Below are 14,672 nucleotides of genomic sequence, written 5' to 3' on the forward strand. Positions count from 1 at the left end.
GGTGGGGCCACTACTCCCATTTTACAGATTTGAAGATTGTGTTAGAGAGTATTTTGCCAGAGTCATGCCTGTAATCTAGGAAACACACAGAGATTGGGCAAGTCCCGCCAAGTTTCTCTTTATCATATTTCAGTCAGTAGCAGGAAAAGAGATGGCTTTTAATTTAAATCCGTGTGTATACTGATAAGGGTACATATTCTATGAGATATGAAAATCTTGCTTTGAAGTATAAAGTTTCTGTTGCAAAGCAGGAGAGACAAAAAGAATAGGAAAAAAACCAGAGTGAGGTACCATGGGTAATGCTTTTCCTTGCTTGTCGTATGTGTGTGGATAACATGTGCATGGCAAGAGAGCACATACACAAGATAGAATAGGCCAGAAAGTATGAGTTGAAAGTTTTACTTCTTATTTTATAATTCTGTGTGGGTAAGCTTCTTTTTTTTTTTTCTCTCATAGTAATGTGTAAGGAATTAAGAAGGTATCCTTTTGAATTCCATTTCTCCAAGGTGTATATGCCTATTAAAGTAAAATAACAAGTCCCATTTATTCTTTGAAGTATGGTTAATATGTAACCAAACTCTTCAGCCCAGTTGTACACCAGGGCAAATACCTCTATTTATATACATAGTGGGTAGGGAGGTGGGTGGAGATGTCCCTTACCAGCCAACACTGTCAAAACAGGAAGCAAAGTTATAATCTCTTTGTAGTACGTTAGAACCATCCAAAGACTCCAAGTTGTGACAATTAAAAAAAAAAAACCCAAAAACAAAACACAACAACAACAACAATAATAAAAAACGACCTAAGGAGTTTTCACTTACTGCTACATGTAACTTCCTGTCTGGTATTTAGAGGAGGCTGGGTTAGGTTTAGTCAGATCCTCTCATGGGAAAAATAAAAGCCACCCCAACACAGGACATCCCAGTGTGCAGTTCGCAGGCTGCTTTTGTTGTCCACTTCCTCTGCATCTTTTTCCTCGTCGTTTAAGCAACTGTAGGTGATGAGCGGCCCGGTGGCCACCACGTTTCGGTGGAAAAAGTGCAGACTTGACTTGCCAGAGGCTCGCCAGGCCTGCAAGCAGGTAGCAGGTAAGTCTTGCATGACTCCCAGCCTGCGAGGTTTTGAAAAGGGGACGGCAGCGAAGACAAGGGTCTCTTAGTCACTTGTTAGGTATCAGAGCTGCTGAAGACAGGGCCTGGCTGGTGATGGGAGCACCCTGGTTTGTGCTTCCTGATGCCACATCTGTCTAGATCCCAAATAGTGGAGACCAACCCTGTCTGCTTCGTCCTTCTCTTCAGAATGGGACAATTTGCCATTTATTGGCCTCTTTGGAAAAAGCACTCAAGGGTCCATAAATGTGTTGTGACAAATGTGCATCAGTTTGCCTCTTTGTGTTTTCAAAGTAGCTTATTATGTGTTGACTCTTTACTGTCATAGAAAGTTTCCTCTGTACTGTTGAATATGACAGAGCTCATCTCATGGTGTTTTGATTTACTGTCCTGGCTAAAAAGATACTTTACCTTTTTTTAAAAGTTTATTTATTTATTTTGAGAGAGAGAGAGAGAGAGGGCAAGCACGAGTGTGTGAATGGGGGAGAGGCAGAGAGAGAGAATCCCAAGTAGAGCCTGATGCGGGCCTTGAACCCGTGAACTGTGGGATCGTGACCTGAGCTGAAATCAGGAGTCAGAGGCTTCACTGACTGAGCCACCCAGGCATTCCAGTATTTTACTTTTTAAAACATATAGTTCAGAACTGATAAGGGCATGAATAGGACATGTGTACTTTGTGGGGACTGTAAATGAAGGGGTTTTCATTTCAGTACAGTGTCAAGAAGAAAGGCAGATGTATAACTTCACTATGGATGTGATCATGCACGTTTCTCACTGGGGTTTACTTCCAGGGTGATCTAGTTCTTCTGATCAGGTCAGATGTTTGTGTCTTGTTCAATGTATATATTTATGTGCTGGTCACGTGAGCTTTCTGAGTAAACAAAGACAACAACAACAAAAAAACACAACCCAAGGGATGGATGTCGTTTGGCCTCATGTATCATGCTTGAGTGTTGTCGCTGTGGGAAAGAAAACTTTTAGGTTGGTTAGAATTTTTACTATATGTGTTTCTTTCCTTTGGAGTTACTCTTTACCTCTTTTTTTTTTTTTTTTTTTAATCCTAACTCCATATGAATGAGGTGGTAAATGTTTGTAGGCATGTTCTCTGTGGAGCACATCTAAACTGAAATGATTGGTGCAGCCCATATTTTCTTTGTCAATTTGGTTTCTTGGCCAAGTGTAATAGGAGATCCGTGGGCTATAATTCATTTCTTTGGCTATTGCCTTTCTCTCTTATTTAAATAAACATATGCTCTCAACAGAAAATTAAAATACTGTTCAGGGACCAGAATTAAAATACCACGTATAGGAAAGCATTGCAGCATTGTGGCCTTTCAAAGATCTCTTTGGACTCTGATTTATTCCTCTTTCTCTGGCATTAATAGTCTCTGTGGTCTGCTTGTGTGCATGTTAACGGTCTTGCTACAAAGGGTCTCAAGTAAGTATGGTGGTGAAATCAAAAGACACAAGAGAAATACAAACACGTCTTTAAATAGTAAGGACACTTTAAAATGAGTAGACTGCAACTTTAAATATGAATTCTGGCCCATTTACATAGCATTCTCCCCTGCCCTCTGACCAGTCCAAAGGCTTTAGGAAAATAGAAATCATTTAAAAAAATATTTCAGGGCATGTTCTTTTAATACAAATAGAAAACCAATGTACATATGATTTCAAATTCTATGAAGGCCTAGACTCTCCTCTCATTGGCTTTTGATGAACTAAGTATTTCCTTACATCTGCTGGGTAGATCTCTAGTGATCTTGTTAGAAATAAAAAAGTACATTTTTAAATGGATGTTATATTTCATTGCAACACATGGCCTTTTCTGGCTTTCAGAGCAGTCTCCATAATTAAACTTTGGGATGAATCCTTTGTTTATGGACCTCGAGTCAGGTGAAGTAAATGAAACCATAAGCGTTTTGCATTAAACTTTTGACAGTATGGAGTTGATATGCCAGTGACCGTTGCCAAATCTAAAGGGGATAATGAAAAAGAAGGTATAAAATGGAGTGAATTTTAGATACATATTTGCTCAAAGTTAACCATTCAGTGTTAGTTTTGAAATTGCCGCCCTTTGCTCTGTGGGGAGCTTCAATGTATTTGCCTTCCTGCCACCACTGAGCTACAACAGGGAGAAACTGAGTAAGTTGAAATCTGAATCCATATCTATCTATCTATCCATCTATCTATCTATCTATCTATCTATCTATCATCTATCTACTTATCTGTCATCTATCTTTTTTTGATGTAGAATCTTTTTATTTTAAAATATTAACCCTAGGGGGCGCCTGGGTGGCTCAGTCGGTTAAGTGTTGGGCTTCGGCTCAGGTCATGATCTCACAGTCCGTGAGTTCGAGCCCTGCGTTGGGCTCTGTGCTGACAGCTCAGAGCCTGGAGCCTGCTTTGGATTCTGTGTCTCCCTCTCTCTCTGCCCCTCCCCTGCTCATGCTCTGCCTTTCTCTGTCTCAAAAATAAATAAAAACATTAAAAAAAAAGTTAAAAAAAACCCATTAAAATATTAACCATAGGAGTGCCTGGGTGGCTCAGTTGGTTGAGTGACCAACTCTTGGTTCCAGACCAGGTCGTGATCTCATGGTTCGTGGGTTCAAACCCCACATCGGGCTAAGCACTGGCAGCACGGAGCCTACTTGGGATTCTCTGTCTCTCCCTCTCTCTCTGCTCCCCCCCCCCCAATAAATAAACTTAAAAAAATATATTAACCCTATACTTCTGTGAAATAATTCCTTTTCTTAATCTTGATGCCTGTGTACAAATGATGACAAGTTAAGAATAACCTAATTGAGAGAGACCAAAGTTAAAAAAGTCTTGAAAATGGGGCACCTGGGTGGCTAAGTTGGTTAAGTGTCTGGCTTTTGATCTCAGCTCAGGTCGTGATCTCATGGTTGGGAGATTGAGCCCTGAGTCGGGCCAGCTCTGTGCTGAGTGTGGAGCCTGCTTGGGATTTTCTCTCTCTCCTTCTCTGCCCCTCCCCCATTCACGCTCACTCGCTCTCTCTTTCTCTCCCCCCCCCCCAATAAATAAATAAACTTAAAAGTCTTGAAAATGTGAAATAAGAAAATTTTGGTGCCATTCTAGGATTTGTAGGCATCCACTAATGCACAGATGATTTATGTCTAGAAATTGCCCTGCTCAGGAAGCCACTGCTGGGAGGCAGCTTTTCTGGCCATCCTTCCTGCTTGCTTGTTGGCTGACAGGACTCTATGTCAGCTGTTTCCTTTCTAGATGGGTTGGTGAAGATATCCTTAACCCTGGCTCCACAGTAGAGTCGTCAAAGTGTTGAAGCCCCACCACCAGAGATTCTGATTTAAGCAGACTGACGCCTTGACTTCGTAGCTTTTCAAAAAGTCTCTGAGTGATGCTGCTGTAGATTCAAGGTGGAGAGCCACAGGGGACTGTTACTTGTTCCCAGCTAGACCAAAAGCTCTGTGAAGAGGACGAGGACCTTGTCACCATTGTACCCAGCACCTAACTGTGTGCCTGGCGTTCAGGGAAGGCTCAATATCTGCTTGTGGAATGAATGAATCAATTCCTCTGAGCAACAGGAAGGCTGGAAGAGGGTTGGATCTCTTCGTTTCCGGTCAGTGCTGATGTAGGAGAGTATGTTATATTAGACTGTGGCTCCCCTGAATATCAGCTGTCATCTGGAAGAAGCTCCTGGAAGAGATCCTAGGGGAACAGACACATTGAGCAGCCCTCTCAGAAGAGACAAGCCTGCCAGTTGTCTTCATGAAGCAAGGCAGGTTGAGAACTTCGGAATAAGAATTTTATCAGGGGCTGGGGTGTAGGTGTATGTGAATGCGGAGGTGGGGCTGGTTGGGGACACTACCAGGAGGTTCTCTGAAAGGAACTGTGTAAGGGTTGGTTTGAAAGGAAGGAGTGTGTTTATCTTTGCCAGATATTATGGACTTCCTGACCTACCAGTTGACTGTATCAGAATAAAGGCACAGACTTCAGAGTCGCCAGAGTGCAGTGAGGTTTGTCTGGGAAGATTTCTCAGGGCTTGTGAATTTTTAGCTGATCTTAACATGTATAAAGAAAATTCACTGGTGGTTAGGAGGGCCAGGTGGAATATAATTTGCAGAGGTGAGTGAGAAAATTGTTAAATTTGGAGAAGAAGGGTAGACAGAACGACTTGTTTGAAACAAAAGAATTTGGGGAGAAAATGAGATGTGTGAGTTAACATGGTACTGAACAGCTCTTTGAGGGGTAGACTTGGCTCTTACTTATGATTGACTGTAAAAGTCACTGAACTTCTGAGGTGGGTCTGCCAACCAGTGGGATTTCCCAGGGGCTGTTTCAAAGCACTTGTAAACTATGGTAACATTCAAGGTAAATAAAGAGTACGTTCTGTAAACATTATAAAAATCTGATAATGGTAGCTTTGCCTGCTACCTAGAGTCTAGGAATAGGAAATCAAATGTTATGTTCATTATGGTACTTAAAATATATTTAAGGGGTGCCTGAGTGGCTTAGTCGGTTGAATGTCTGACTCTTGGTTTCTGCTCAGGTCATGATCTCATGGTTATGAGATTGGACTCTGCATCGAGCATGGAGTCTGTTTGGGATTCTCTCTTCCTCTCTCTCTGCCTCTCCCCCACTTGTGTGCATGCTCTCTCTCTCTCTCAAAAATAAATATTAAAAAATTATATATATACATATGTGTATATATATATTTAAGTTCAACCTGTACACCCTGTTATCCTTTTAGTTGTGTTTTCCCTTGGCATTACTTGAAAGGTATGCTCATGACATGGGTCCTGGATCCATTTCGTGTTACAGTTGGGTTCTTTGACCCTTACTTAGAGGGCACCAGGTGCTTCCTCTTTTAACCATTTGCAAAGTCAGGATTTGATTGGAGGACCATTGAAAGGACTGCTGGGAGTGAGGAATGGTAGGAGCGTTCGATAGGATCTGGGCACAGCGACTCGCTTGATCCTGCCCCAATATTTTGACCTTGATTTGAACAGTTCGGTGAGCAGGCAACTCAAGTAGTTTTTTTCCCACTGAACTAGAACTTTCATTGTTCTGCAGAGGAAGATGAGTCATAGCCTAGTTCTACCATTGTGTCAAAGTGAAATTTTATTCTAGGACTAAGGGAACACAGGTCATACTTTCTGTCTAAACCAGAGAATTGAATCTTGGGTTGTGAACTGGGCAAAAATAAGTCAGAGGCTTCCCTGTGAGGGTGGCTGGTAAGTTAGATATTTTCTTGTAAGAAATTTTTGATTCCATACCTCATTTTTAATAATATATTTAAGTATCTTTTAAAAAATACCTTAAGTAATCAGCTTCCTTCTTAAAAAAATCCAGTGCTGAATAAACATTATACAGAGTAGAAAATTATTCCCTCTCCCCTCCGTTTATGTCTGTTAACCATTGTTAATAGTTTTGTTTGGCCATACCTTTTCCTATGAATACACAAATGTGCAGCTTTGTATCCAGGTTTTCACAAGCATGACTTTTCTTTCTGAACCAAAGTCAGAACCATACTGTGATGGTAGTATCCCATTTAAAAAAATTATTGGAAATAATGACCTGCGTACATAGATCTTAGTTCATTTGTGTAATTGCTGGGGGGCAGGTAAGTGTTTTCTGTGAAGTTGCTATCCACGAAGTGTAGAGAAATAAAAAGTAGTGTATAAATGTTTGGACTTGCCTTTTCTTTTCTTTTCTTTTCTTTTCTTTTCTTTTCTTTTCTTTTCTGAAATTGAACTTCTCTGCATATGTTTAATGGCCCTTTGGAAAAATTCTTCAATAAATTGCCTTTTCATACATTGGGCCCTCCCCCTTTTTCTGTTGTCTGGATCTCTGACTTCAAACTCTTCCTGATTCTGAGGGAAATTCCTACAAAATTGCAGATTTTAAATGACTTATGTGAATTTCTTTTGCATTTAAAGACGGTTAACTTCCAACTTAAAAGACACAAGTGATTTCTGGATTTCTGGGATAGAGTTTCGAGTCTTTGGATTTGGATTCTGTATTTTCTCTTTTTCTTTTGACTGGTGTGGCCGCTGTCATCATCCCGGACTCTGCTGAGGCTGGTGATTATTTAGGTGCCCTCACTATTTTATTACATTTTTCTATACCCATGAATTACTCTCATAGGGATGGTAGGGCCCAGAGGTATTCACAGAATGCCCTTTTTCCATGTAAGTTGTGGAGCATGATACACTTAATGGGGACACACTGTGTAGCTAGACTTACAGTTGAGTCCTAGTCACCCTGCATCGGATCTCAGTTTCCTTGCTTGCAAAATGGTAATAAAGGGACTGTTGGGAGTCTTTAAAGGTGTACATATGCAAACTCTCTTGCACATTCTTTGGCAAATTGCAGGAAGGATTATAGTAAATGGTGGCTGTATTTGTTAGTAGAGCCTTTCAAGTTAATCTAGGAAAAAATGAATACAGCTTAGATGTTAGATAAAGATAAGATATTAGTTTAAATTAGGCCCCATGCGCATCATCGTACTGAAAATTGACCAGTTTGTCCTCATCCTTCGATCTAGATCTGTTAGTAATTTTTCACGTCAAAGCATCAAGGCTGTAATTCTATGCTGGACTCTAACCGCAGACCCAGTACATGGCAAGAAAACAGAGCTGTACATGACAGCAAATGGCCTGCAGTTGCCTGGAGAATATCTTTGTGGCAGGGTGCCCGAAATGTTTTGCTGGTTTCAAAGTTCACTTTCATTTATTCAGAAAGGTTTTTATTGTTTGCAAGCAAGCAAGACAAGCAAAGGAAAAGGGCACACAGGTTCCCATATGGTTCTGTGCTGTACGACCTATTTGCCTTTTGGTGCCTTATATAAAAAGCTTTATTTAGTCTGCAGAGAGGACTATTTCTCCAAATAGAGGAGAACCGTCATAATGGTCTGGAAACCTGATAGATTTCAGTTTAATGCCACTGATCCAGATACTGCCAGAGGCTGGAATGCACAGAGGTTGTGAGATACGCATCTCGCACAAATTCTTCCAGGTCACATGCATATCATCAATGGAGATACCTTATCAAATAGCAATCCTCTTGGTCCTCTGAGATTCAGCTCCTCCTGTCACAGCAGCACTGACCCTTTTCTCCTGGCCCAGCCAGCCCCTAGCTAAAACCTGCCGCCAGATCTCCTGGCTTTGACCCGACCTGTTTTCTTGTTCTACTCTTGGATCCTGTGCCTTTAGCTTCTGATTTAGCCTACTCCTTTTCTGGTGTTAGTAGCTCCTGGATTGTGTTTGACAGAAGAAATTTATTTTCCCAACAGGTTCACTTTCTCTTTAGATAACTCCAACCTACTCATGCAATCTGGTATCTGGCAATACTCTGAGAACTGTTAGTTGTTAATAAATATTTAATGGGTAACTCTGAATAACTAGTGTTACAGCAGGAAAAGGAAAAGCATAGTGTGTGTGCGTGCATGTGCATGTGTGTGTGTGTGTGTGTGTGTGTGTGTGTGTGTGTGTGTGGCAGTTACTTATGGGACATTTGGAAATAGAAGAGAAAGACATCATGAAAAGAAAATACTTATTATATTTTATGTCTGCTGATACAAATTCTTTAAGACAATTATTCCATTCTGTCTTTGCTCATATGCAAAGTTGGGGTGACTGGGTGGCTCAGTCTGTTGGACTTCCGACTCTTGAATTTTCGGCTCAGGACATGATCTTGCATTTCGTGGGTTCAAGCCCCACATTGGGTTCTGTGTTGACAGCATGGAGTCTGCTTGGGATTCTTTCTCCCTTTCTGTCTGCCCCTCCCCCGCTTGCTTGAGTGTGCATTCTCTGTCTCAAGATAAATAAACATTTTAAAAAATCATGTTTGACTTCATAGTGATGGATTCTAAGCTGGGAGGTTATGGATATTTTGCAAGTAGGCTGAGAAAATAGTTCTCAAGTTCCATTGGATCCTTTTTACCTATCCACCTCCTTCCTACCTAATTTCTTCTGTGGTTACAAGGAGACTCTTATGTTTCATGATGAGAAGTTATTTTGTGGCTCAACAAACTGTGTACTATTACGAAACAAAAGTCTTTGAGATTGTATTCTGTGTATTCACTGAATTTGTTGCTGGACCTCATGCTGCAAAATTTCTCCGAGTTATAAAACCTAAATAAAAATAAATGGCATTGAAGGCGTACCTACCTCTTGATACTGAAATAAAGAATTGGCATTTACCTCCCATAACTTGGAAGTCTCTAGCAAGTAATACATGCCTGCAGTTTTATGATGAACAATTCTTATCATACTGGGTTTGTACTAGGAAGAAAGTAAGCATCGATTTCTCTATAATTTTCTAAAATTTCTCATCTATTCACATTTCTTAAATCAAGTGGTACATAGTGCTTACTTTTCTGTTAACCTCAAGTAAGCCACACATCTAAGAATTAGAAGGGAGAAAAAAAGCAACCCCCAAATAAAAGATTCAGAGAACATTTATTCAGATCTGCTGTCTTCTGGGTCCTGCTATAGGTCCTGTTGTTTTAAATCTGTTTTTAAACTTAATGATTCTCCTCACTGGTAGGCCAGGACCTCTGTAGATACCATGCAGACTGTACAGAGATGACAATGGCCATTTGTTCCTTGGAGTGTGCAGTCAGGGACATCTGTGAAGCACATTAGGCCCTCTGTTAGTGACTGTTTTCTTAATCACGTTTAGGTATTCAGTTTCTAGATACAAATCAGAAGGGTAGTGGGCTCGAGTGCTGCTAAATATTAACACGTTGGCAATAATAAGATGTGCTGATTATACATACAGGAGACAAAAAAAAAGTACAGAGCAGTGCAAAGTAGCCTCAAAGCTTAACAACTTGGGTCAAAATGGTGCTAGATTTTGCAACCCCAAATGGTGAAAAACCATGAACACATGAGAAAGCTTTTCCCGTGAAATGGCTGCACAACTGAGGGGAGGCAGTATATGGCTTTCTGGGCTAGAAACCCTGGGTTCTAGAATCCTGTTTGCATATTTTGTCAGACCCCAACGAGCACAAAGCCCCTGTCTCCAGCTCTGGAGTGGCCTGCTGGTTAGGCTCACGGGCACTGCTGGTTTGCAGCTGTTGGGGGTTGGTACTTTGTGGCCAGTGTTCAGTGACTTTCAGAAGCACTGTAAATGTTCTCGGTACTGTGTGGTAGGCAGGCTGTGTCCTCAAGACTTATTCTGCTCTTAAATGATCAACAGTGCACTTCTTTTCCAGGAATTCCTTTCTGACCTTCACGTATGGGTTGGGTGCCCCTCTCCTCTGCTCCTACACCTTCCCTCCTGGGCTCAAAATCAGTGATTCCTAGGTGTGGTCCTCTGTCACAACATTTATGAAAGATTTCATAGGTCAGTGTTTTTGAAAGTGTGGCCTGGCCTCTCTCTTACAGGGTGTGACCTTGAAACCTGTGTTTTAATAATCTCTCCAAGTGGTCACTGTGCATGCTTGAGAACCTCAGCTTTAGAGATGACCTTGAAGACGGGCTCTCTGCTTCTTTGTGTTTGAATCCTCACACCTAGCCCAACTCCTGGCACATTTTTGTGGCTCAGGCATTTTTCGTTATTGTTGTTGTTCCAGGGAATGAGATAGAATTCCATTGAGAAATGTATGGAGAGCAGGTGCACATGTGGAATCCAGCAGCACAGTCAAAGCCACGCCAGTGATTCTCAACCGTTTTTCTTGATCGTTTTGTAAATCCACAGAAACGTGAAACTGAAAATGTACTGTGGATGTACCAGAATTAGCTTTTCTTTTCTTGCCCAAGAAAATATCCTGTATGTGATTGTTTTATTTTTACCTTGTTTGAAATAAGCTTTTATTTTAGGCTGGTTTTACATTGATAGTAATGTGAATGCAAAGGTATGGGAAGTTCCTGTACATCCCTCACCCAGTTTCTTCTTTCCTCCCTGATTGACATCTTATGTTACTATGTTACATTCTCTGGGTCACAATTAATGGACCAATATGGATCCATTATTATTAGTAGTAGTAATATCATTTTTTTAAAGTAGGCTTCATGCCCAGCACACAGCCCACCATGGGCTTGAACTCACAATCCTGAGATCAAGACCTGAGCTGAGATCAAGAATAGGATGCTTAGGGGCACCTGGGTGGCTCAGTCGGTTAAGCATCCAACTTCAGCTCAGGTCATGATCTCACGGTCTGTGAGTTCGAGCCCCATGTCAGGCTCTGTGCTGACAGTTCAGAGCCTGGAGCCTGCTTCAGATTCTGTGTCTCCCTCTCTCTCTGCCCCTCCCCTGCTCATGCTCTGTCAAAAATAAATAAACACTAAAAAAAACTTAAAAAAAAGAATAGGATGCTTAACCAAGCGAGACATCCAGACACCCCATAGTAATATCATTAATTAAAGGCCTCCATAAGACTTATTATTAAAAGTTTGTAGATTAGGAGGTAAAATAATGTTTATTACACGTACCAAGTCTTTCTTGCTTGAGGTTCTGCGTTTGAATTCTTACCTGCCATCACAGTTGCAAGTATGTTCATAAAGCAAGAGGGGGCCGTTTCCTGTGATAGATTCTGAAACAGGTGTTTTCAGGTGTCATTGGTCTTCCAGGATCTAGAAGAGGGGAAAGTTATTTTGAAAGGCTACATTTGGTTCATATATCTGAAAGTACTCCATATTAAAAAAAATATTTGTTGACACCTCAGGTTTTGTTAGATAGGATATTTGTTTTATCTATTTATAGCGTATTCAGACAGAGTTACTATTCAAAATATTTGATGAATGGTAGGGTGGGCCCGAACCGATCAGATAGATGTCCAGATAACCTGAATGGTTGGTGGCTGGTAAACAGGTCTCTCAGTTCCTACTACTATCTAAAATGCCCTAAAAATGTCTCTTGTCATCACCAAATGTCTCGAAAGATCACTCCAGGTCAGAAGCCCCTGATAGAAAGCATTTAGAGCAGCCTGTCCTGCTCCTGTAAGGGCTACAGAAATATGTGCTGTTATTATTATTGTTGGTGTCTTCCTTCATTTCACTTATTTATTTCTGATATATTTAAAAACATGCAGGTAAGAAAGACACATCAGGATTCTTTTCTCTAGTGCAATCACCACTTGTCTTAAAAATAAGGCTGTATTTTTGATAAGATGTACTCACGGTTTGTCAGAGACACGTATGTATGGCAGGAGGAAATGCGGGTTCTTCCACAGAAGACGTCTTCGGCTTTCCTCACCTGCTGTCTTCCTTCCTGACATCTCAGCACCCTGAAATGGGAGACTGGTAGGACAGCCCCCAGGTGTGGAATCGGAGACCAGCAGCACTCCTCTCTCTGAGTTTCCTCCCACCATCCTGCAGCCTACTTTGAGCTGTTAACAGTTCAGCCAGGAGAGGAGCCTTTTACTTTGGCTTATGCCAAATTCCCCTCATTTCCTCATGATGATATGTTATTAGTATCCTGATCCCTGTTATTTGTTAAGTTAATCTGCACTTCAGGGATCTCAGTAGATCACAGAGTGTCATTTTCAGTGACTTCATTTTGTAATGTATGCTCTGGGTAGGTGAGACTAGACTAGAGACATTGAAGCCCAACAATTTAATATCTACAAATAATATTTTATATTTAACCTTCCTATCCATTTCTCTTCAGCATTCTGGAAACAGATGCTTAAGTTGTTTAAACAGACAGTCCCCTGTGGCTTATCTAAGGTATCCGTTTTCCTATTGACAGGATATAGACTTATTTTTTTAATCCCCAAATCCATGAGAACTGAATATCCACTGGGACATGAAGATCAACGCAAATCCTTTCCCCCCGCCCCCCACGTTAGAATCATGGATCGTGAGGCTTCCTGCGGAAACTCTGACAACCTTATTTTTTTCTGCTTTGAATCTGCTCAGCAGTTCCGCCAAACATTTATTCATCAATATCCATTGATTATTATAAAAATAATTTAAAGAATATCTAACTATGAGATAAAAGATAATTGTAGTAATTAAAAATTCTTTAAGATATGACATCCTGTTGGCTAAATCATTGTTAGGTCTACTCAGACAATTACTTGTCTTCAGAGGGTAGGTTTCACATGTATCAGCTATAATCAGTCCATTGCTGTAGGAAGTGGAGAGGGGGTAGAGCCTGTCTTTCCTTCACTCCTATCTTGTCCCCAAGCACGTTGGGACTTTGGAGTCAGACTGCCTTGAGTGTCAGTCAGTTCAGGGACTTCCATTTACCAACTCTGTGAGTCCTCGACAGGTTGCTTGATTGTAAGTGTTTTGACCTCTGCTGAAAAATGGGGATCATAAAAGTATTTACCTCATATGGATCTTGTGGAATTAGATTACACAGTTATCCTATGTAGGAGGCATTTAATGCATGTTGTTAAAAATAGGAACAACAATAATGTTACTACTAACAGTGCTGCAATTGTTAATATATTAAAAATACTGGAAATTACCCTATGTGATAGAGCTGCCAAAATGAATCAGACTTAGCTGAATTAAAGTTTGATTCTTTTTGTGAGCTCTTTTTAGGTGATGGTAAGCCATAAAATAACTGAAAGATAGAGTGGTAGGTATAAAAATCTAGGTTATTCATTCTTACACTGAATAGTTGATTATAACTTCAGAATTTAAAACACTAACTTTTGTTGCTGTTCCATGAAAATCCTCCTTCCTAATTTCTTGATAGTAACTGTTTTCTTAGCTTGGTAACTCTTGTGTTGTTAAAATAAGGTATTCCTGGGGTGCCTGGGTGGCTCAGTCGGTTGAGCGTCCGACTTCAGCTGAGGTCACGATCTCGCGGTCTGTGAGTTTGAGCCCCGTGTCGGGCTCTGGGCTGATGGCTCAGAGCCTGGAGCCTGCTTCCGATTCTGTGTCTCCCTCTCTCTCTGCCCCTCCCCCATTCATGCTCTGTCTCTCTCTGTCTCAAAAATAAATAAACGTTAAAAAATTTAAAAATAAAATAAAATAAAATAAAATAAAATAAAATAAAATAAAATAAGGTATTCCTGGGGCACCTGGCTGGTTCAGTCAGTAGAGCATGCAGCTCTTGATCTGAGGGTTATAGGTTCGATCCCCACATTGGGTGTAGAGATTTCTTAAAAGTAAAATCTTAAACAAATAAAATAAAATAAGGTATTCCTTATTTCATAAAAAAATCATTCTTTATCTCTACTGTTGAGTTTTTTTTTTCTTTTAAAAATCAGAGTAATATCAAAGAATGTTAGGAAAAAGGAAAAAATTCATTCCTATTTCTACCATGTTAACACAGTAGTAACTTTCATATCTCATCTTCCCGTTTAGTCTCTATATTTGTAATATATACCTTAAAATAATTGTAATTATGTAATACTCCTAATTTTTTATTCTGGTGTCTTAGTTTTATGTTATTTCATAGATATTTTTCATGCTTCTGTTAGATCTACTATAATTTATTTAGCTCTCTCCCTGTTTTTTGGTATTTAGTTTATTCCTAGTTTTTCAACATTATGGATAATAACACAGAGAAAATTATCTTTATGGATCTGTAAAATGGATGTAATGAAAATATCATAAGGTTGTCATGAGGATTATAAAAGCAAATAGGTACAGAACAGTTTCTTAGGCACAGAAC

General features: G+C 40.3%; 1 protein-coding gene across 4 annotated transcripts in view; it reads left to right on the top strand.

Annotated features, from left to right (window-relative positions):
• UTRN (utrophin) overlaps window positions 1-14,672 on the top strand; it is a 481,942-nt gene that overhangs the window by 12,639 nt on the left and 454,631 nt on the right. For 3 of the 4 annotated variants that reach the window (XM_047859241.1, XM_047859244.1, XM_047859242.1), the window contains exon 1: window positions 909-1,088. The exons of the other annotated variant lie outside the window; for it this stretch is intronic. In XM_047859241.1, the coding sequence (XP_047715197.1) occupies window positions 1,001-1,088 (88 nt within the window). In that variant the 5' untranslated portion in view covers window positions 909-1,000. Of the gene's footprint in view, window positions 1-908; window positions 1,089-14,672 lie in introns of those variants that run through there. 4 annotated transcript variants of the gene reach the window in all.

The sequence above is a fragment of the Prionailurus viverrinus genome, chromosome B2, assembly GCF_022837055.1.
Source record: "Prionailurus viverrinus isolate Anna chromosome B2, UM_Priviv_1.0, whole genome shotgun sequence".
NCBI classification, from domain to species: domain Eukaryota; kingdom Metazoa; phylum Chordata; class Mammalia; order Carnivora; family Felidae; genus Prionailurus; species Prionailurus viverrinus.